At 48.6% G+C, this 23,642-nt stretch overlaps 1 protein-coding gene across 40 annotated transcripts in view; it reads left to right on the top strand.

Moving 5' to 3' along the window:
- The window catches only part of adgrl2a (adhesion G protein-coupled receptor L2a), a 683,083-nt gene that overhangs the window by 569,724 nt on the left and 89,717 nt on the right, over window positions 1–23,642 (top strand). For all 40 annotated transcript variants that reach the window (XM_038793693.1, XM_038793686.1, XM_038793688.1 and 37 more), the window contains one exon: window positions 12,061–12,360. In XM_038793693.1, coding sequence (XP_038649621.1) covers window positions 12,061–12,360 — 300 coding nt within the window. The remainder of the gene's footprint in view (window positions 1–12,060; window positions 12,361–23,642) is intronic.

The raw sequence follows: 23,642 nt of genomic DNA, 5'->3' as shown, positions 1-23,642 counted from the left end.
AAGGCAAGTCCAGGAGGGAGAGGAATGGGGGTGGGGGGTTTATGTGGACAACAAAAGCAGACATATAGGGCATTGATCTATTGATATGTTCCCAGGCCGCACATCTTATATAAAATTGTTCTATGTAATAAACCGGTCTTTTTGGTTAATAAGCGTGTAGGAGAGCCGTGAAGATTTCTTTTGTGTGTTGAAAGAGAAAGATTTCATCACCATGAGAGTATAAACAGTCTATCCCGAGTCGTCCTTGCTGGCTTGGCTTAACATAATTGATAATTATGTTGATCCTTTGGCGGCACGCTAGCGCAGTGGTTTGAACAGCTGCCTCACGGTGCTGAGGACCCGGGCTTGATCCCGGCCCTGGGTTACTCTCCGTGTAGAGTTTGCATATTCTCCCCGTATCTGCGTGGGTCTCACCCCCACAACCCAAGGATGTGCAGGGGAGGTGGATTGGCCACGCTAAATTGCCCATTAATTGGGAAAAAAAAGAATTGGGTACTCTCGTATTTTTAAAATTCTATTTGATTGACCCCCTCAACAACAGCGTGTGGCGCTATGTTTGGGGGTTCATGAGGGCCAGAATTGGACCAGGGACCCATGGAGTCGAAATGGGAAAGATAAAACTGAAAGAACTTGCATTCACATTTCATGCCTGTTGTCATCCAAGATTGTCCCAAAGTGTTTTAGAATCAACCAAGTACTCATGAAGTATAGCCACTGATGTAACATAGGAAACAAGGCAGCCAGTTAGCAACAGCAAGATCCTCCAAATAGCACTGTGACAATGACCTACTAACTAATAATGTTGCTTGAGAGATAAGCATTGGCCAGGAAACTTCTGTTCCTCAAAATAGTGTCCATGTGATCTGATACCTCCACCTGACGGGGAAGGTGGGATCTCGTTTTTAGCACCTTGACTGAAAGATGGCATTTTCATTGGCACTGCACTCCCTCAGTGCTGCACTGGAGGGTTAGCCGAGATTCTGGCTCTCTGACTCCAAGGATAGAGTGCTACTCGTTCAGTCACAGCTGGAATCTGAGGAAGGCAGCAGCTTCGGGATTAAGCATTTGGTCCAATGATGGGCAACATAGGCTGGTGAGTGGGTTGCACGAATGGCCCTCCTTCATCTCAGCTGGCCGCACGATTGAAATCGGGCTTGTTCATGAACTGTGACCCCATACATTTACCACACGCTGAATATTTCATCACGAGCTATAGAAAATACTTAATCATTTATATATTATTAGAACTATTCGTCCAGCACTTGATTTGGTGTCTCTTGTGGTAGGGCGCTGTTGGAAACATTCCAACATTCACAGTTGGCAAAGGCCCTGCCTCCGTTAAACACGCGCACCCCTCAGCAAGGTTAGGGCTGGTACTGAGCGGGTGAATGGACATCCCGCTCCACCGCGGGAAGACCTCTGCTCATTGGGTAGTTCAAAAGTTGAGCAATCTTGGCATCATCAGGGTGGGCCTTATAAATGAATTTTGCCAGTGAATGTTGTCACTTCAGACCTGAGGGTAAAGTACAAGGTGGAGGCCGCTCCCCCCCCCAACAATAATATCTGCATGTGACTCATTAAATGGTGTTCGGGAGCAGCAGCTATTGTTCAACAGTTAATTGTAGCAATCCTGCAGTCACCCTATCTCAGCTTCAAACCAGGGATGAGAAGGTTGGGGGGGGGGGAGGGGGGGAGAGAGAGAGAGAGAGAGAAAATCCTGGCTAATATTTGGTGCTGGATAGGAACAAAGCAGTCACATAGGTTTGGAAGAATTTAAGGTGTACATTGTCCGTGTGTGCAGATTACACAATATTTATTGATGGTAGGAAATACGCAGTGATATCCAAAATGTTGAAGTTGTACATCAAAATTATTACTTCATTCTTCTCCTTGCTTTTTATTTTTAAATGTCTTAGCGCTGCCCCACTTCAGTCCGTCTTTGATTCGAGCCTAATTTCTTCCAGAGATAATTTTAATCACAACTCCCCCAAAAAATGTTATGTCAGCTGGGTAAAATATTTTTTTTTTTCAGAATTTGAGCTAATTATCTAAATCAAGTTATCCTATTCATTTAATGCACAGCAACGGAAAGGGCCCGAGATGATTAGAAACATTTGCAAGATATCGCAAGATAGCTTTTATTGCATTTTTGATTAATTGCCATGTATAAAATGTGTCATTGAAATTCGGTTTTCTTCATGGACTTGCCCTCTGCTGTTGTCTCGGGGGAGAATAGATTTCGTGTTTACCAAGTATACTAGATTATTAATCAGATAGCTGAAAATCAGACATGTGAGATGATTATCCCTCAGGAGAGTGCATAATAAGAAATGACATTACAGGGAGATAGGAATCTAAATGAATTCAACTTCAAAATGGCCACCTTCCACACACTCAGGCCTCGTCTACCTCTTTATTCATCCACAGGGTGTCGGCAGCACTGGCGACGCTAGCGTTTATTGTCCATTGCTAATCGCCTGCTGAGAAAGTGGTGGTGGGCCAACATTCTTGACAGCTGAATGGTTTGCTTGGCCATTTCAGCGGGCAGTGGTAAGAGTGTGGCAGGTTGCCGTAGATCTGCTGGAGTCACTTGTGAGCCAGACCAGATAGGAATAGCAAATACAGAGTGGATAGTCAGAGGCTTTTTCCCAGGATAGAGGGGTCAATTACTAGGGGGCATAGGTTTAAGGTGCGAGGGGCAAGGTTTAGAGGAGATGTACGAGGCAAGTTTTTACACAGAGGGTAGTGGGGGCCTGGAGCTCGCTGCCGGAGGAGGTGGTGGAAGCAGGGACGATTGTGACGTTTAAGGGACATCTTGACAAATACATGAATAGGATGGGAATAGAGGGATACGGACCCCAGAAGTGTAGAAGATTTTAGTTTAGACAGGCAGCATGGTTGGCACAGGCTTGGGGGGCCGAAGGGCCTGTTCCTGTGCTGTACTTTTCTTTGTTCTTTGTTGTTCCTTCCCTGAACCAACTGCAATTTTATGACAATTTGGTAATCAACGTGACCTTATTGATTGATACCAGTCTCTACTTTTTTAAATCAGATTTATTTTATTAATTTATTAATCTGAAACGCTGGTCAGAGGATTGAACACTCCCCCCCCCTCGTTGTTTTTGGACAGAACCTGACGGTTAAGCGCAGTCGATTGTCATTTTTTTTCCCCCTTTATTGATTCACCTCAACATTGTACAGAAACCTGGTGTTGAAGTTTTGAGCGAGGGCCTCGGTACTGTGTGCTTTCTGTCATCCTTGATACTCTGCACAAGCCTAACAATCCAGGAATGGAGTGCGGAGCCCTCAAAGGAGTCCCCGTTGCATCTTATCAGCTTACTTGGCACTTAGCACGATATTCTTAATATAACTTTATTATATTAAAGATCTACTAATTAGCTCAGGATGGTTTGAAATTCAGAATATATAATACCTCATGATAGGTTTAATAAGTCCATCCCAGCTCGACCAGAACTGATTCAGCGACAATTATTTTGACTCCCTTGTGGTGCCGGGGTTTTTTTATTAATGATTTTGACAGGCGTTAATTGAGCCAGATAGAAAATTGCCAGTCTCTTGGCTGGAAGGATGGGTTGCGTCTGAAGCTGAAAAAAAGTGCCACGAGGGCTTTCAGTTGGGGCTAGCAGGAGCAGGACGGAAGGGGGAAAGGAGCCAGGTATGGCCTTCTGGAGCAAGCAGTCAGGTGTGGAGTGTCAGTTACAGTTTTGACGTGGAGCAATCAGTGAAAGAAACCCTTAAAAAAGCACACACATGCACATAGACATATGTTTGAGGCTTCCCCGCCCCCGATGTTTGAGATGTCTTGATAGTGGCAGAATGAGATAAGTGGAACATCAGTTGCCCTTTTATAGAGGGCCTTCATAAAAGCGGACAGCGTCAGTTGGTTCAAGTTCTGGTTGAGGGGGTTCTAACATAGTTGCAATTATTAGGACCGACGGGAATAGATTTTTGGGCCTGGTAAATTATTATCCAACCAGCCCCAGTTAGCAGATAATGCAGGGAAATTAGCTTGGCTGGCAACAAACAAGTTGCCATGGCAATGAAAGGCAAGCTGCTAAAATGTCAAGCTTGCAATGTTGAGCCAAGCAACAGCTTCAGAGTAAAAAGAGTGGAATCTGTGTGTTTCTGTTTCTCTCGGAAGCAATTAAGGCTCAGCAAAGCAACATAAGGTTTAAAGGCTTGACATGGAACCACAGATCAGGAAGAGATCAGGCTCCAAACCTCTTGTTGCTGATTTGCTGATCTGACCCAAGGGAGCGGCGGAAGGGCAGATATCAGCTCAAAGTGCCAGATCCTGAATGCTCCCTGGAAATGCTGGGTGAGGAGAGGATTAATCTTAGCTGTGATTCCTCTCACGGTTCAATAATCTGTTAGTGCTGACTCTCCAGGCAGATGGGGAGGGAGAACGAACGGACAACGGGGCAAGAGGACTGAAGTGCGAGGAATCTGGACCGTGAGCGGGAGGAAAATAGAGAAAACCAATTTGGATGACAAAAAACCGCTTGCTGCACAGAAGTGGGCTCAGCCTGAGGTGCGGATACAGGCATGTAATGAGATGTTTTTACCGATGTGTGATGAGGTGTAGATACAGATGGAGAACGAGGTGTGGATACCGCTGTGTAACGGGCTGTGAATCGAGGTATGGGTACAGCTGTATAGCGAGGTATGGCTACAGATGTAGTACGAGGTGTGGATACCAGTGTGTAACGAGCTGTGTGACGAGGTGTGGATACAGGTATGTAACGAGGTTTGGATACAAGTGTCTAAGGTGGTGCGGAACAGGAGTAGGCCACGCAGCCCATGGACCAGCTCCATCACTCATCTCCCTTTCTTACACCTTTTATCCAATTTGGTTCTGTAACCCTTCATACCCCTTCCAACCAACAATCTATCAATCTTGGTTGTGAAGTTTTCCAGTTGCCCCCCCCCCCCAAGTCTCATCAACTGTTTGGGAGAGGGACAGAGCTCCACACTTCCACCACCTTTTGTGTGAAGAATGGGGCATTTGAACATTCCTCGTCTCTGCTTCCTCCCGCACTTGTAGCACGGTGACTGGAACTTTGGGCTAATGCGCAATGAAGAATTGAGAAAAGGACCCCCCCATACCCTCTGCCCCGCCCCCAATAGCAAAGTAGAGACTGCAACCTCTTGTGCAGCACAAGAATATGGAGTACCGGCTTATCCAGGCCACAAAAGCCTCGGAATTCAACATAAAACTCTCCACAAATGACCCCTATCTATCGATGGCCAAGCACTCTGACCTCCACTGGATAAAATGATGGAATTTTAACTCTCTCTTCTCTGGGGTCAAGGGCTAAATGCAACAGGTCCTAACCTTAGGCTGGTGCAGCACAGAAGTCATTTGGCCCATCAAGCCTGTGCCCGTTCTTTGAATTAGGCCCACTCACTTGTTCTTTAGGAGGTCTTGTGGTACAGTGGGTGGTGTCTCTGCCTCTACACTATGGGTTCAAGTCCCACCCTGGGGCTTGATGGCCAGGGAAGGTTAACATCAAGCTGCAAATCATTCCAACACATGCCAATGGCAGGTGGTAAGAGAGAGAGAGAGAGATTCCTGGTCAGTCATGCAATGGAAAAATGTTAGCACCTTTACCACCATCACTCCCCATAGCTCCAGATTGCAACATGCAGGTAAAAATGCATGTTGCCACAGTAAATCAGATTCCCTGAGTGAACTTTTAACACAACCACCACCACCATTTACTCTTTTTCCCAAAGCCCTGAACATGTTGCTTCCTCAATTCTTGTGAACATACAAATTAGGAGCAGGGGTAATAAGATCATGGGTCTTTTTCTGATTGGGAGGCAGTGACTAGTGGGTACCACAGGGATCTGTGCTCGGACCTTAACTGCTGACATTATATATTTATGATCTGAACAAGGGAACCAAATGTATTTTCCCCAAATTTGCAGACGATACAAAGTTGGGTGGGAGGGTGAGCTGTGAGGAGGATGCAGAGATGCTTCAGCAGGATTTGGACAGGCTGAGTGAGTGAGCACATGCATGGCAGATGCAGTATAATGTGGATGAATGTGAGGTTATCCGTTTCGGTAGCAGAAATAGGAAGGCAGATTATTATTTGAATGGGTGTAAATTGAGACAGGTGGATACTCAGCGAGACCTTGGTGTCCTTGTGCATCAGTCGCTGAAAGTAAGCGCGCAGGTACAGCCGGCAGTAAAGAAGGCAAATGGTACGTTGGCATCCACAGCAAGAGGATTTGTATATAGGAATAGGGATGTTTTACTGCACTTGTATCGGGCATTGATGACGCCACCTGCAGTATTGTATTCAGTTTTGGTGTCCTTTGCTGAGGAAGGATGTTCTTGCTATGAAGGGAGTGCAGCAAAGGTTTACCAGGCTGATTCCTGGGATGCCAGGTCTGTCATATGAGGAGAGGCTAAGTCGGTTAGTATTATATTCATTTGAGTGCAGAAGAGTGAGAGGGGATCTCAGAAACTGATAAAATTCTAACCGGATTAGACAGGGTCAATTCAGCACGAGTGTTTCCGATGGTGGGGGAGTCCAGAACTAGTTTGAGGATAAGGGGTAAGCCTTTTAGGACGGAGGTGAGGAGAAATTTCTTCACCCAGAGAGTGGTGAATCTGTGGAATTCGCTACCGCAGAAAGTAGTTGAGGCCAAAACATTGTGTAATAGGGCAGCCCGGCAGTACAGTGGTTAGCACTGTGGCTTCACAGCGCCAGGGTCCCAGGTCCGATTCCCGGCTGGGTCACTGTCTGTGCGGAGTCTGCACGTTCCCCCCCGTGTCTGCGTGGGTTTCCTCCAGGTGCTCCGGTTTCCTCCCACAGGTCCCGAAAGACATGCTCTTAGATAATTTGGACATTCTAAATTCTCCCTCTGTATACCCGAGTAGGCACTGGAATGTGGCGACTAGGGGCTTTTCGCAGTAACTTCATTGCAATGCAAGCCTACTTGTGACAATAAAGGTTATTATATTATAATTTCAAGAAAGAATTAGATATAGCTCTTGGGGCTAAAGGGATCAAGGGATAGGGGGAAGGCGAGATCAGGATAGTGGACTTGATCAGCCATGATCATAATGGATGGCGGAGGAGGCTCGAAGGGCCAAATGGCCTCCCCCTGCTTCTAATTTCTAAGTATGTTTCTATGTATAATGGCTGATTTGATTGTAACTTCAAATCCTGCTTATCCCCGATAACCTTTCACCCCCTTGTGAATCAAGAATCTATCTAGATATGCCTCAAAAATATCCAAAGACTCTGCTTTCACTACCTATTGAGGAAGACGATTCCAAAGACTCAGCCCTCTGATAGAAAAGATTTCTCTTCACCTCAGTCTCAAATGAAATGAAAATCACTTATTGTCACGAGTCGGCTTCAATGAAGTTACTGTGAAAAGCCCCTAGTCGCCACATTCCGCCGCGTGTTCGGGAAGGCTGTTAACGGGAATTGAACCGTGCTGCTGGCCTGCCTTGGTTTGCTTTCAAAGCCAGCGATTTAGCCCAGTGTGCTAAACATCCCTGCTAAATGAGTGAACTCAGGTTTTTAAACCGTGACCCCCTAGTTCTGGATTCTCTGACAGGAGGAATCATCTCGCCACATCCACACTATCAATACCCTTCCGAATCTTATGAAGTCGTCTCTTACTCTTCTAAACTCCAGTGGATACAAACCTAACCCCCAACCTTTCCACATAAGACAACCTACCCATTCTTGGTGTTAGTCGAGACAACCTTCACTGAACTGCTTCTAACACATTTATATCTTTCCTTAAATAAGGGAACCACTCCTGTACAGATTACTCCAGCTATAACTGGGATAGGGCAAGGGAGTGGGCCTACATAGGGTACTCTTTCAGAGGGTTGGTGCAGACTCAATGGGCTGAATGGCCTCCTTCTGCACTGTACCAATTCTATGGATTCTATCTTTGGACACTAAGGGGCACTTTAGCGTGGCCAATCCACCTAACCTGCACATCTTTGGACTGTGGGAGGAAACCGGAGCACCTTGAGGAAACCCACGCAGACATGGGGAGAATGTGCGAACGCCACACAGACCCAAGGCCGGAATCGAACCTGGGTCCCTGGCGCTGTGAGGCAGCAGTTCTAAGCACTGTGCCACCGTGCCGCAGAGACACACATTGTAAACATATATAGAACATACAGTGCACAAGGAGGCCATTTGGCCCATCGGGCCTGCATCGACCCACTTAAGCCCTCACTTTCACCCTATCCGACTTATCCAACAACCCCATCTAACCTTTTTGGTCACTAAGGGCAATTTAGCATGGCCAATCCACCTAACCTGCATGACTTTGGACTGTGGGAGGAAACCGGAGCACCCGGAGGAAACCCACACAGACACGAGGAGAACGTGCAGACTCCGCACAGACAGTGACCCAGCGGGGAATCGAACCTGGGGCCCTGACGCTGTAATGCCACAGTGCTAGCCACCGTGCTGCCCAATATATCTGTGAACTCTGAGTTCAGTCTGCTCTGCAAGGATGATACCAATAACTGGGAAATAAAATCCTTTAGAAGAAATTAAACAGGGTGAACGGGAGAGAGTTGACAGAGAGGTGAAGAGTTGACTGAGAGGTGATGACCTGACAGAAGTTTTTCCAACTATAAAGGGTTGTTACTATTCGTTCATGGGATGTGGGCATGACTGGCTGGGCCTGGTATCCAATAGGATAAGCACAAAAATGTTCGGACTTGGAGAGAAATCCAAAACTCGGGTGTATAAATGTAAGCTAGGTTATTGTGAGGGGACAATGCACTGCCTGTCACGTCTAGATTGAGTATCGCTTCTTGTGGCTGTAGTGGCCGATTCATGAATGGCTGTCCCTTCCACATCTAGCCCCCATGAATTATTTCCTGGATGTCGACTGATTTTCTTTTCCTTCTAGGGGGCTCTTCTTTGTTTCTGCGATCTGACCATTCCTTTGCCCTCTGCTTTTCCCACGGTCTTGCTGAATGCTTGCTCCAGGCACCCCAGTCAGGATCAACTCTGATCCCGATAGGCTTGAAGTCTCGTTTGCAGACATCCGAGCATTGCAGACGTGGGTGACCTGTTGGTCTCATATCGCTTAGCAAGTTCACTATATGGAGCATGGGCTGGATTCTCCATTATTGAGACTATGGCCTTACACCGGCGTCAAAACCGTGGAGTTATACTCTTGAAAATCCTGGGAAAAGGTGACACGATTTCAATACCCTGCAGCGGGCTAGCAGGGACCTGGAGTGAATCTCTCAGCTTTTGCTGCAGGTACGAGCCCCCGCACATCCGGGTCAGAGGCCGCGCATGCGCACGGGGGCGGCCTCCAGCGGCTGCGCCATGCTCCATGGCGGACTTGAACCGCGGAGCAAGACCCAAGTAAGAGATCCCAACCCCCCCCCCCCGATCGGCCGCGCACTCGACCCTCAAACCCCACTCAAACACTCCCCAGCCGCCTTTAAGTCCCCCTCTCCACCCCGGCCTCCAATCATCCCGCCCGCAACCAAGGCGGCTGCGGACCACGCCAGGAACCCAACCGGCAATACCAGGTTAGCTCCACGCCGTCAGGAACTCAGCTGGTTGGGGGCCGAGGATGTCGGAGCGGGCCTCTGGCAATGGCCCCAGTTGGCACCACGGTGATGCCGCTTTTCAGTACCCGGAGAATCGCCAAACCGCCGCCAGGCCCGATTACAGCAACAAACTGGATTCTCCGCACCCGCACCGGCCGCGATTATGGCGTCGGGGTGCGGAGAATCCAGCCCCATGTCTTTGGGGTGTGGCCATCATCCATTCAGCTCGGCCACTGACTCGAGGGTGAACCTGCTGGGGTCCCTATGTGCTGGTGTATGTCCGTATTTGGCACTCTCTTGCCCCAAAATCCCCAGTATTCAGCTGAGAGAGCGGAAGTGCCTGATATGAGCAAACCGCTTATGAACCTCATCAGCAATTCCGGGGAAACCTCTTTACCCAGAGAGTGGCGAGAATGTGCAACTTTCCTGCCAGAGAGAGTAGTTGAGGCAAACGACATGGACAGATTCAAGGGGAAGCCAAACAACTACAAGAAGGAGAAATAAATAGCTGGTATTTTGATGGGAAGAAGGGCAAAAGAAAGATTAAATTCTGATGCTGCAAGTCAGGGTAGCAATCCACCCGGTAGATTCACAATTCAAAATATATTAGTGAAGGTGGCCAGTGTTTACTGCTGGTTTTCACCAAACTGAGATGGTACAGATGCAAAACCTCTTACACCCGCAAGGGGGTTAGAGCACGAACTTTCATAACACCGTGCTGTTGCAATCCGAATAATCTAACGGTCTTTAATTTCAAGGGGGTTATTCTGGAAAGCCTAGGAATGCTCTGACTGTGAGAGAATACCAGGGCACTATGAAAATTTAATCAGGCTTACTCACTAACTCTGAGCACATATGACTGCAGGGGGTTGGGCGCAAAGATGTTACATTAATTATTTTCTTGTAAGGCACTGCATTAAGTTACTGAAACATGATGTAAATTGAAAGCTCCTCGAGTACAGTATGGTTCCCAGCCACGCATTCCTCAATTTTCACATCTGCTTATTGCTGGCAAAAGTGTAATGACTGTTTTGATCTGCGCTCAATGTGATAAAACACGTGTAGTGACTGCAAGGTGGAAAGGCCTTCAATCAAATTTATGTCTCCTGTGAGTCAGAATCACTTTACTGTTGAAAGCAAATGACGCTCAAGTGTTAACTTTTTTTTAATATATCCGTGAGTGTTTACAAGTCAACTTGTACAGACTGGCCTTCCATTCCCTTGAACGTAGACAATTAAGGGCAGCTCTAATTGAGCTGTTTCAGCTGATTAAAGGATTTGAGAGGGAAGCTGTTCCCTGCAAGGTGGGGGGGCGGGAGCGGGGAGCCCAGAACAAGGGGAGACAACCTTAAAATTACAGCTTTGCGGTTCAGCAGTGATGTCAGGAAGCATTTCTTCATGCAAAGGAATGGTGGAAATTCCAGAACACTCTCTCTCTCTCTCTCTCTCTCTCGCAGAATAGATGTTGAGACGGGGGAGGGGGCCAAGGGGCGGTCAATTGAAATTTCACCACTGAAATTGATGGCTTTCTGTTCGGCACGCGTATTAATGGTTATAGAATCAGGGAGCGTACATGTTTTGGTCGGAAGAATAATGGGAGGCCATTTAAAATGAAGGGTACAATTCTACAGAGGATGCAGGAACTGAGGGGAATGTGTACAAATCACTGAAGGCGGGAGGGGAGGGTGGGTTTAATGAGTGGTTAAAAAAGTATACCTTGGACTTAATAAATAGGGGCAGACTGCACAAAGGGAAGGAAATTGAGACCATCCTTCATAAAGTAGTGGTTTAACCTGCACTAAGGTGCAGCGTCCACCTCTGGGCATCGCACTTTAGAAAGCATTTAAAGGCATTTGAGATGGTTGCAGAAGAGATTTACGATGAGGGTGTTCGGTTATGTGGATGGATCGGAGAATTTGGAATGTTCTCCATGAAGGAGGGACAGCTGAGAGGAGCTCCAATAGAGCTGCTCAAAACTCTGAGTGGTTTGGAAAGAGTAGACGGAGAAACTGTCCTCATTGGAGGGAAGGTGAAGAACCGGAGGACCTGTTTGGCAAAAGAACCAATGATGACCTGAGGGAAAACCTCTTTAGACAGCGAGTTGTTAGGATCTAGAATGCCCTACCTAAGAGTGTGGTGGAGGCAGATTAAATCTTGACTTTTGAAAGAGAATTGAATAAATACCCGAAAGGAAATAAAATTAAGGAACTACAGGGCAGGGGAGTGGGACTAGCTAATAGTTCTTGCCAGGATCTGGCACAGTCACGATGGGCTGAATGGCCTCCTCCAATGCTGTTGTAACATTTCCTGATTCAATCTAGTTAATATGCAGTTCAGCCATGATCTCATGGAATGGCAGAACAGGCTCGAGATGCTGAAGTCTTCTCCTGTTCTCCTGTTACTTCCTTCCCAAGTCCAGACGCACAAATTGCCAAGAGGCATGTTTGTTTTTACATGTCAAACTTGTCTTGCAGAACCAACCACGATTGAGACAACTTCTCTTGGGACAGCTGGTGTGAAAACCACAGTGGCAACCACAACCTCAACCACTTCCGAGAAAGCCCTCGCCACCACGACGCTGGCTGCAGGCACGAAAGAGGGCAGCCGAGGGCCCAGACCAGGCCTGGCTGATGCTGTGACGAAAACCCCTCCAGTATCCACGTTCTTCCCCATCCCCGAGAGATTCTGTGAGGCGACGCAAGCCAGGGAAATAGGCTGGCCTCAGACACAGCGAGGCCTGATGGTGGAACGCCCATGCCCGAAGGGTACTCGAGGTAAGAAGGTTTCATTTTATGATATTTAAATTGTTTGAAAGTACTCAATCTAATTCCAGAAGAATTAAAATGGTGAGTGATTTCCTTGTTAAAACCATATTTGTGAAAAAAAATTTTTAACGGTCATTGTGAGGCCTAATGTTTGCAATAGTGACCTGAAGGAACATGGGATCATTTTCACAGGTTTACTGGAGGAACAGGGCCCTCTGAGGCCCAATTGCTGTTGCTACTGCAAAATATACTCTGACTAGATCGTTGATTTGTTTTTCTGGAGAAATACTGCCTTTTGATCAATACCCCCCCCCCCCCCCCCCCCCCCAAAGTGAGATGAGGGGGGGGGGGGTGGGGGGCGAATGCGAGGAGAAAGGAGGGGGAGATGGGGAGCAAATGAGGAAAAGATGAGAGGGCGAAGAAGGGGGCGATGAGGAGGTGAAGGACGGGAAGATGAGGGGGTGAAGGAGAGGGAGGCGATGAGGGAGAAATGGAGTCGCAGGGAAACAGGGTGTTGAAGGAGAGGAAGCTGGGGCAGGGATACCTACTTCCAGCCCGACTCAAGAGCTGAAACTCCCAGCCCCTTCGCCCCCACCCCCCCCCCCAAACCAAACAGCTCAAAACTCAAGCCCCCCCCCCCCCCCTCCCCCACCCCCTGTCTGAGTCACTGGGGTGACATTGAGAAAGACGTTGTAAAACACTGCCTTAGCTTGCTTCTTGCAACAAGACAATGGTAAGAATACGACCTTGATTACAGGTCTCCCAGCCCATTAGAGGCCCCTGGTGGTTGAGCTCTGGGCAGGGGAGAAGTGCCCTGGCACTCCCGCTGGCACCTGGGCACCTTGGCACTGCCAGCCTCACACCTGTGCACTGCTGCTCAGGCCAACCTGGCTGTTGCCCATGCCAGGGATTGAGCCCAGGGGGTGCCTTACCCTTAAGAGGTGGAGTCAGAGAGGATTCGAGGACCCAGTAAGAGGCAGTGGGGGTGCCCAGAGGGCGCAGTGGGATGGCTGAGTGAGGGCAAAAGATCGGGAGGGCCATTTTTAAATGGTCCATGAGTCATCTTCCTGTACTGGCGAGCTGAGGTCAGCAATGCAGGAAATGAAGTAAGCGCTGCCTCTGCTGAGCATTTATCACTGAGGCCAAAAAACCCGGCAAAGTCCGGTTAAATAGCGGGGTGATGCTCTGCATTCCAGGCACTGAGGAACACTCCGCTAAACGCGCCCAAAACGTGATTCTGTTTTTATCCACTTGAATGGCGGCCCATATCTCCAGGTATTTATCCAGCTCCCTTTCAAAATTATTATTGATCCATTGTCACAAGTAGGCTTACATTAACACTGCAATGAAGTTACTGTGAAAATCCCCTCGTCGCCGCACTCCAGCGCCTGTTCAGGTACACAGAGGGAGAATTCAGAATGTCCAATTCACCTAACAGCAGGTCTTTTGGGATTTGTGGGAGGAAACTGGAGCGCCCGGAGGAAACCCAAGCAGACGCAGGGCGAACGTGCAGGCTCCGCACAGACTGTGACCCAAACCAGGAATCGAACCTGGGACCCTGGCGCTGTGGAGCCAAGGTGCTAACGACTGTGCTACTGTGCTGCCTCTTCTGGTATCTTTCAGAAAGCGTGCTCCATATCCAAACAGCTCACTGAATAGGATGAAACTCCGCGCTTTCCTCCACCTCCGTTCCTGGTTATTTTGTTTGTTCTCTTCAAAGCACCCACCCCACACCTCTTGTTAAAGTTGTGAGATTCTGGCTTTCAATGTTGGGATTGGGGGGGGGGGGGCTTATTTTCCTGCATGACCCAGTTAACATTACCCTGGGCATAGCAGGTCAGTGATATTGGGGACCGGGCCATTGATGGAGACCTGCCATCAAAGCCACCTCCTAACCCAAAAATAAACAGCAATGGCCAGTAGGTCACCTATAACCAACAGCAATGCGGCTGCCAGACCAAGGGGAAAGACTAATGATGCTGTCAGCCTTCTGCAAGGAATGCATCCGTCACTTTGTGGATGCAGCTGGCCACAGGGTGTATTGACCAGTGGCGGGCACATAGCTCGGGTCAGCTCCCAGGTGATTGCAACCACCCTTCCCCAGAATATGCTGCTCCTTTGAGAGAAGGCAAGGTCATTAATTGTGCAAATTTGCGTGGCAAAGGTCCAGATTTACTGCCATTGTATTTTCTCCCTTCCACTTATGGATCAAACAGCAGAGAAACAGCTGACAGACTGCCACCTATGGCATTTCGCACCATCCGCCTCGCCCTGATGGGTTTGGCAGTGGTATCAAAACCTTGCCCATCTGTGACAGACCCCAGTGATGCAGCGGAGATTTGCAGAAAGCCTGGGGTGTGCCTGCTGCACTTGAGTTAATTGGATGTGGCCCCCTCATAATCAGCCAAATTGCTGTTTTTGCTTCAGTGAAGTGTAATCATTATTCAGTGTGCTGAGCCAATATTTGAAAACGCTCAGTGGGCATTGACTATGCTGCAAAGTGCTCTCACTGTTGAATGGCAAAAGTGCCCATTGGTGTCTAATGCGATGGGAGCCCCTCTCCCGAAACATTGCTGCACATGATATGATTGTCAACAATCCTAGATTCATTTTCCTCTCGCCTTTCCATTGAAAATAATCAAAAAGACTAACACTGGCCTTTATGTTTAGCAGAGTAGACTAGGTGGCATGGGGCAGAGTGGTAATGTTACTGAATGAGTAATATAAGACCTCGGCTCTGAGCACCCACTACGACAGTAGCAGGTGGCATTTAAGTTCAATTGATTAGTAAATTCAATTTTTAAAAAAATCTGGAATGTAAAGCTCGTCTCATGAAATTATCATGAGACTAGCTCGTCTCATGAAACTAGGGGCTGGTTTAGCTCACCAGGCTAAATCGCTGGCTTTTAAAGCAGACCAAGCAGGCCAGCAGCACGGTTCGATTCCCGTACCAGCCTCCCCGGACAGGCGCCGGAATGTGGCGACTAGGGGCTTTTCACAGTAACTTCATTGAAGCCTACTCGTGACAATAAGCGATTTTCATTTTCATTTCATTTCATTTCATCAATTGATGTAAAAAACCATCTGGTTCACTCATGTCCTTGAGGGAAGGAAATCTGCCACCCTTGGGCTGGCCGACATGTGACTCCTGACCCACAGCAAAGTATTTGACTCAACCACACTCGAGGGTGATTAGGTTGGGCAACATTTACCTTGCCAGGATGTCATGTCCAAGGTTTTAAAAACAAGGGTGGCGCTGAGTCCAGAGGTGGCGATTTTTGGGGTGTCGGAAAACCCGGGAATCCAGGAGGAGAAAGAGGCAGATGTTCTGGCCTTTGCTTCCCTGGTAGCCCAGAGACGGATACTATTGGCATGGAGGGACTCAAAGCCCCCGAGGTCGGAGACCTGGCTATCGGACGTGGCTAGCTTTCTCTGTTTGGAGAAAATCAAGTTCACCTTGAGAGGGTGACTGTTAGGGTTCACCCGGAGGTGGCAACCGTTCGTCGACTTCTTTGAGGAAAATTAATCGTCAGCAGTGGGGGGGGGGGGGGGGGGGGGGGGGGGGGGGGGGGTACCAAAAATACCTCAATAAAATGTTCATTAAAAAAAAACATTTACCTTGTCAGGATATCCATATCTTGTGAAGGAATAAAATAAAGGGGTAGAAGTCACACTTCAGCTATACATGGCTCGGATCTTTTGGTTGGACTTTACCTGGAGCAGTTTTGAGCATCAAACATTGGTCTTGGAGAGGATACAGCATTAATTTACCAGGATGATGTTTGGACTCCAAGGGTTAAATCACAAAGAGTTTCCACAGTTCTCTGGAAATTAAAAGGTTTTGGGGCTTTTTGTCTCACAATCTATGGACATTGGGCTCAGTGCTGATGGTGAGCACTGTTGGCTCTAAGCTCTGCCTAATGGGAGGTCAGATCAGGAATACATGCAGCAGGATGTGAAAGGTCCCACATTACCCTCTTTTAATTTGGCACGCGTTAATTTAAGGAACATAGAAAATACAAGCTGGAGGAGGACATTTGGCCCTTCGACCCTGCTCCGCTATTTTAAAATATAAATTTAGAGTACCCAATTATATTTTTTCCCAATTAAGGGGCAATTTAGCGTGGCCAATCCACCTAACCTGAATATCTTTGGGTTGTGTTTTGATCCACGCCGGCGGGACTGGCATGACAGCGGCGGGACTTCGGCCCAGCGCGGCGCGATTCCCACCCCCGCTGAATCTCTGGTGCCGGAGACTTCGGCACACGGCGGGGGCGGGTTTGACGTCGTCCCCCGGCGAGTCTCCGACCCGGCGGGGGGTCGGAGAATCCCGCCCCAGATCTTTTTTGATCTGATAACCTAATTTTAGTGATATTGGTTGAGGGTTTAGTAATGGATAGGATACCAGGAAGACCACTCAGAGCTGGAGTTTACATCGAGGGATTGCTTCCCCACTCCTCGCGTTAGTTTCGGGAGCGAGCATACCTCCGACTAACCGGTTCAGCCCGCTTTTGGGTGACAGCCCTTTAATTCGTATGAGGTGGGACTTGCGTCTGCTGGTAGTTAGAAGAACGTGCAGAACCAGGATGAAAATGACAAGGGACAGGGAGAAAATAAATCATGATGGTCGGTCTGTGATGGAGGACGAGGGGACACAAGGTAAAAGTGGATGGAAAAAAGACAAAGATCAGGAGCTGGATTCTCTGTTTCAGGGACTAGTTTCCACGCCGTAGTAAAAACTGTGGCCTTTCACGCCAGAAACACTGGCGTCAAAACGCCCCATATTCGTAGCCCTGCAGGAGGCTAACAGGGACCCGTCTTGAATCTAGCAGCTTTAGCTGCAGATACGGGCCTCTGCACTTCCGGGTCAGAGGCCACGCATGCGCACGATGGCGGCCTCCAGCGGCCGTGCCGTGCTCCATGGTGGACTCAGACCGCGGAGCTGGACCTCCTAAATAGTGCTCCCGATCGGCTGCGCGCCCGACCTGGACTGCCAGCCCAAAGATAGCCTGGTCCTGTATGATTTTTAGGGGCTGGAGAATCGAGGAACCCCCACCGGTCCCGATTCCATGCACGGAAATGGATTCTCCGCCCCTGCGCCGGACGCAATTTCGACATCGGGGGGGGGGGTGAAGAATCCAGCCCCAGAATTTTACAGCCCTGCCTACTGTTGTGATCACGTGGTCCGACCTGAAGTCAATGACCTTTGGCTGGCGTGTCGCATCTTCCATGGCAGGTCGCTCCGCAGAGGAGCCAGAAAATCCTGGCCAATGTGTAAACAATGACAAATAAAGCCATTACGAGCAATTGGAATTGGGACCTGCAGGTGATGCCCGGGTTCGGAGCATGTTCAGCTGTCCCGTAGACAAGTTGATGAAGAGCAAGAAGTGCCCCAACCCTCTCCAACCCAATCACGGGTCAATATTCCAGCCCCCATCCCTGCCCAAGATGTGGCAAAAACAAGTGAGATCTGGTCACTCATTCTGTTGCTGTTTATGGTACCTTGCTATGGTGTCAGCTAAATAGCTGCTCTGTTTGCCAACATAACCACAGTCATTACACTGTCAATGTAATTAATTTCATTTTCAGTGCCGTGGGGACATCTGTGAGAGATGTGACAAAAGTTGCCCAAAAGCTTTTATGCATTCTACCTTTTGATTCGTCGCCCCCTTTTAAAAAATTTATTTTTTGGAGGTAGGCTTCACCGGCCGGGCCAGCATTTATTGCCCATCCCTAATTTCATAGAATTTACAGCGCAGAAGGAGGCCATTCGGCCCATCGAGTCTGCACCGGCTTTTGGAAAGAACACCCTACGCAAGGTCAACACCTCCACCCTATCCCCATAACCCAGTAACCCATCCAACACGAAGGGCAATTTTGGACACTAAGGGCAATTGATCATGGCCAATCCACCTAACCTGCACATCTTTGGAGTGTGGGAGGAAACCGGAGCACCCAGAGGAAACCCACACAGACACGGGGAGGATGTGCAGTCTCCACACAGACAGTGACCCAAGCCGGAATCAAACCTGGGACCCTGGAGCTGTGAAGCAATTGTGCTATCCACAATGCTACCGTGCTGCCCCATATTGGCCTTGAACTGAGTAGCTTGCTAGGCAATTTCAGCAGGGGGGCGTGGGGGAAAGAGTCAACCGTATCACTGGAGTCACATGTAGGCCAGATCAAATAAGGACAGCAGATTTCCAGATGGGTCTTTACAACAATGATCATCATTCGACCTTTAGTTCCAAATTTTTTTTTATCGTGTTCAAACTTCACCATCTGCCGTGGTGGGATTTGAACCCCGGTCCCCAGAACATTATCCTGTGGATTGCTGGTCAAGTGACAATACCACTACGGCGCCACCTCCGAGCTTAGGGCGTAGCGCAGTTAGCAACCAACGTGGCCCATTCACAACACAGTTCTTCCATGTTATTTCAAAATAGAAAGTTAAACAACTTATTATCAGTCCTGAAGTGTGGCGTTAACTTCTCTCTTTCTGATGCCTTTCGCTGCGTTTCACAAAAAAATAGAGCCTGCCTTTGTTAATATGAGACAGGATCCTGAATCAGAGAACATTCTATCATAATAATGGATTCAATAGCCCAGCAAGTCTGTCCAATCCTCCTCTGCTGATCACTCACCGCAACCATTAATATTCTTTTTCAAATAAGCATCGATAATTCCCTTTTCAAAGAAATAATGAAGTCTGCTTCAGTTTGTGGCCAAGAAACCTGCATTGTAACTACCTGCTGTGTAAAGAGCTTTTTTTTCTAATCTTCCCTTTAATTCTTTGTCTGATCATTTTAAATGTCTGCACTCTAACTGCAATCTCCCTCGGCAGTGGAAATAGTCTGTCACTAGCCACTTTCACATAAAGTTGCCTCCCTGATTTTCTCAGTTCTCATGAATAAATCCTAATTTTTCACATTTCTCTCTGTCTCTCAAATCAACTGAAAGTTTCCTGCCTTGTGCTTCGATGCACCACCCTCGATGCTCACTATCTCTGTAAGGAGCACGATGGAATACCCTCCACTTGCTTGGATGAGTGCAACACTCGAGATGCTTGACAACGTCCAGGGCAAAGCAGTCCGCTTGACTGACACCCCATCCACCACCTTCAATACTCACTCCCGCCAACACTGTCACACGTGTGGCCCGTTCCTTCACTGCCGTTGGTTAACATCCTGGAACTCCCTCCTTAACAGCACTGTGGGTGTAACTCCACCCCACGGGCTGCAGCGGTTCAAGAAGGCAGCTCACCACCACCATCCTGAGGTCAACGTTGGATGGGCAACAAATGATGATTTGTCCGATAATACTTGCGTCCCACGAACATTCTTTTTACAAAATGCTCTGGTCCTTCAGTCTCCTGCCCATGAGCTCTTCCCTCTTTTGATGCCCTCTTCTTGCACAACCCTTCATCTTTTACCCAGCAGCTGAGGTTCTTTTATGAACTTGCATCCATAATAATAATCTTTGCCAGTGTCACAGGTAGGCTTACATTCACACTGCAATGAAGTTACTGTGAAAATCCCCGAGTCGCCGCATTCCGATGCCTGTTCGGGTACACAGAGGGAGAATTCAGAAAGTCCAATTTATCAACCAAACATGTCTTTCGGGACTTGTGGGAGGAAACTGGAGCACCCCGGAGGAAACCCACGCAGACACGGGGAGAAAGTGCATGGGGAGACGGTGGTGGTGAAAAGCTCATTGAAGTGAGTTTTCATGAGCGCCTAGATAAAGAAAGAGTGTTGGGAATTCCAGAGAGGGCAGTTGCTTCTCTCTGATAACATTCCAGTGAATCTGTTCCCTTACTTTTATAGCGTCTCTTTGGCGGGGTGCTGAAAATTATACTTAATGTGACAGCTAACTACTGTGTCAATACTGAAACCGAGTACTGCGGAAGCTGGAAATGTGAAATAAAAACAGAAAATGCTGGAAATACTCCGCACCTGTGGAAAGAAAGAGAGGAGGTCATGTTTTAGGTCATGACCTTTCATCAGAATTGGAAAGGGGTATCGATGGTAGCAAGATATATCAGCGGATACAAGAGACGGGGGGGGGGTGGGGGGGGGGGGGGGGGTGGAGGATAGGAATAAAAGGAAATGTCTGTGAAAGGGTGGAGGTCAGAAGAGGTTAAATAACAAAAGTGGTGACGATACAAGGTTAAGCTGGGGTGGGACAAGTAAAGAAACAAAAGATGCTGAGAGGAGATATAAATGGGAATAAAAGAAGCATTACAAACAGCTACTGTAGCACAGTGGTTAGCACTGTTCCTTCACAGCGCCAGGGACCCGGGTTCAAATCCCCGCTTGGGTCACTGTGTGCGGAGTCTGCACGTTATCCCCGTGTCAGCGTGGTTTTCCTCCGGGCGCTCCGGTTTCCTCCCACAAGTCCCGAAAGATGTGCTTGTTCGGTGAATTGGACATTCTGAATTCTCCCTCAGTGCTGGAATGTGGCGACTCGAGGATTTTCACAGTAAACGCATTGCAGTGTTTATGTGAGCCTACTTGTGACACTAATAAAGATTAATATTATAAAAAAAACAAAGAAAACAATGAGGGCACATGTTATGAAGTGACAAGGCGGCGCAGTGGTTAGCTCTGCTGCCTGCGGTGCCGAGGACCCGGGTTCTCTTCATGGATATCTTCACTTTGCTTCACTTCTCTCTTGCAGAAATATTAATTTACTCACTCCCTTTTTAATTCTGAAACAAGAGTAGCCATGAGTCATAAATGCATCATTCCACCTCCAGTGTTGTCAGCCAGCAACGGTGAACTCTTAACACCATGATTCTTGCAAAATGCTGTGTAGCTGGGGGATAATTCTTCACAGTCCTTCAGATGGTAGCTAAGATGCCTGTCCGATGATCACTGTGATGGGGGAATGATGGGCCATTGGTGCAATCAGCAACGTCCACTCGTAAACCCCGAACATTTTCAAGTGACTGGGATTCTGGGATTTCTGATCCTACTGCCAAGGGTGTGTTGAGAACAGACTTTTGAAATGCAGAGGTGGAGAAGTTTCAAAAGGAGTAATAAAATGAGCCCCTTCTAATATACAGGAACATGTGGTGTCGTAGGAATGTCACTGGACTAGTCTAATCTGGAAGCCCGGGCTAACTCTTTTAATAGAGTAGTACTGGTTTAGCTCACTCGGCTAAATCGCTGGCTTTTAAAAAGCAGACCAAGATAGGCCAGCAGCACGGTTCGATTCCCGTACCAGCCTCCCCGGACAGGCGCCGGAATGTGGTGACTAGGGGCTTTTCACAGTAACTTCATTGAAGCCTACTCGTGACAATAAGCGATTTTCATTTTTATTTCAGTGCAAAAGAGGCCATTTGGCCCATCAGGGGCTGGATTCTCCGCGAGCCGGCTATGCGGGAAACTCCGGCGCGAAGGAATGGCGTGAACCACTCTGGCGTCGGGGCAGCCTGAAGGTGCAGAATCCTCCGCACCTTCAGGGGCTAGGCCGGCGCCGGAGTGGTTTGTGCTGCGCCGGTCGGCGCGGAAGGGGCTTGGCACCACGCCAACCGATGCCAAAGGGCCTCCACCGGCCGGCGGGATTTGGCGCATGCACGGGAGCATCACCGTGTGTTGGGGTCATCCCAGCGCATGCGCGGGGGTGGGGGGGGGTTCTTCTCTGCGCCGGCTATCGCGGACTGTTACACCGGCCGGCGCGGAGGAATAGAGTGCCCCCCACGGCACAGGCCCGCCCGTGGATCGGTGGGCTCCGATCGCAGGCCAGGCCACTGTGGAGGCACCTTCCAGGGCCAAATTTCCTCTGTCTGCGGGGCCAGGTCCAGCCGGTAAGTACCTGTAGTAATTTACGGCGGCGGGACTGGCCGTAAACGGGTGGCCACTCGGCCTATCGCGGGCCGGAGAATCGCCGGGGGGGAGGGCGCTGCTAGCAACCGCCGACTGCCGCGATTCCCGCCCCCACCAAATCCCCGGCACCGGCGGATTCGGCAGCCGGCGGGGGCGGGATCCAGCGGGGGGTCGGAGAATTCCAGCCCAGGTCTGCACCAACGGTAACTCTGCACTAAATCCCACTTTCCAGGACTTTCACATGATTTTCACAGTAACTTCATTGCAGTGTTAATGTAAGCCTACTTGTGACACTAACAACAATTATTATTATTATTATTATTGGCCCCATAACCTTGAATGTAATAAGATTTTCAGGCCTCATCCAATATATTTAAAGATTCCCCGCCTCTACTTCCCTCCCGGGCAATGCCTTCCAGACTCCCTGAGACCACTCACTGGGTGAAAGAACATTTCCTCAAATCCTCTCAACCTTCTCCCCCACCTTAAAATGATGCCCCCTTGTTATTGACCTTTCAACTAAGGGGAACAGCTGTTCCTGTCCATAGATAAAAGCAAATCACTGCAGACGCTGGAATCTGAGACAAAAACAGAAAATACTGGACAATCTCAGCAGGTCTGACAGCGTCTATGGAGGGAGAACGGAGCTAACGTTTCGAGTCTGGAATTGACAAAGAGTCATCCAGACTGGAAACTTTAATTCCCTTCTCTCTCCACGGATGCTATCAGACCTGCTGAGGTTGTCCAATATTTTTTGTCTTAGTTTCCTATCCACCCCATCCATACCCCTCATAATCAATCTTATACCCCCTCAATGAGGCCCCCCCGCCTGCCCCCAGCCTTCTCTGCTCAGAGGAAAACAACCCGTGACGATCCAGCTTCTCCTCATTGGTTGCAGAGTGGTTACCGCAGTTGTTTCACAGCTCCAGTGTCCCAGGTTCGATTCCCGGCTTGGGTCACTGTCTGTGCGGAGTCTGCACGTTCTCCCCGTGTGTGCGTGGGTTTCCTCCGGGTTCTCCGGTTTCCTCCCACAGTCCAAAGATGTGCAAGTTAGGTGGATTGGCCATGCTAAATTACCCTTAGTGTGTCCAAAAGGGTTGGGTGGGGTTACTGGGTTGTGGGGATCTGGCGGGGGCGTGGGTTTAAGCGGGGTGCTCTTTCCAAAGGCCGGTGCAGACTCAATGGGCCGAATGGCCTCCTTCTGCACTGTAAATTCTATGATGATTCATAGCTGAAATACTCCATCCCAGGCTACATGCTGATGAATCTTTCTCTCTCCCCATGCTAATCACATCCTCTTTCGGGACATTGGTTCAAATTTCACCATGGCATCAAGGTGGAATTTAACTTCAATTGATGCATTTTTTAAAAATTGAACTGGAAGCCATGAAACTGTCATTGGTTGTTGAGGTGGCCCACCAACCAACACCAAGGGCAGCTAGGAACGGGCAATAAATGCCA

This window comes from Scyliorhinus canicula, chromosome 4, assembly GCF_902713615.1.
Source record: "Scyliorhinus canicula chromosome 4, sScyCan1.1, whole genome shotgun sequence".
Taxonomy (NCBI): domain Eukaryota; kingdom Metazoa; phylum Chordata; class Chondrichthyes; order Carcharhiniformes; family Scyliorhinidae; genus Scyliorhinus; species Scyliorhinus canicula.
This window is presented reverse-complemented; position numbering and strand designations above follow the sequence as displayed.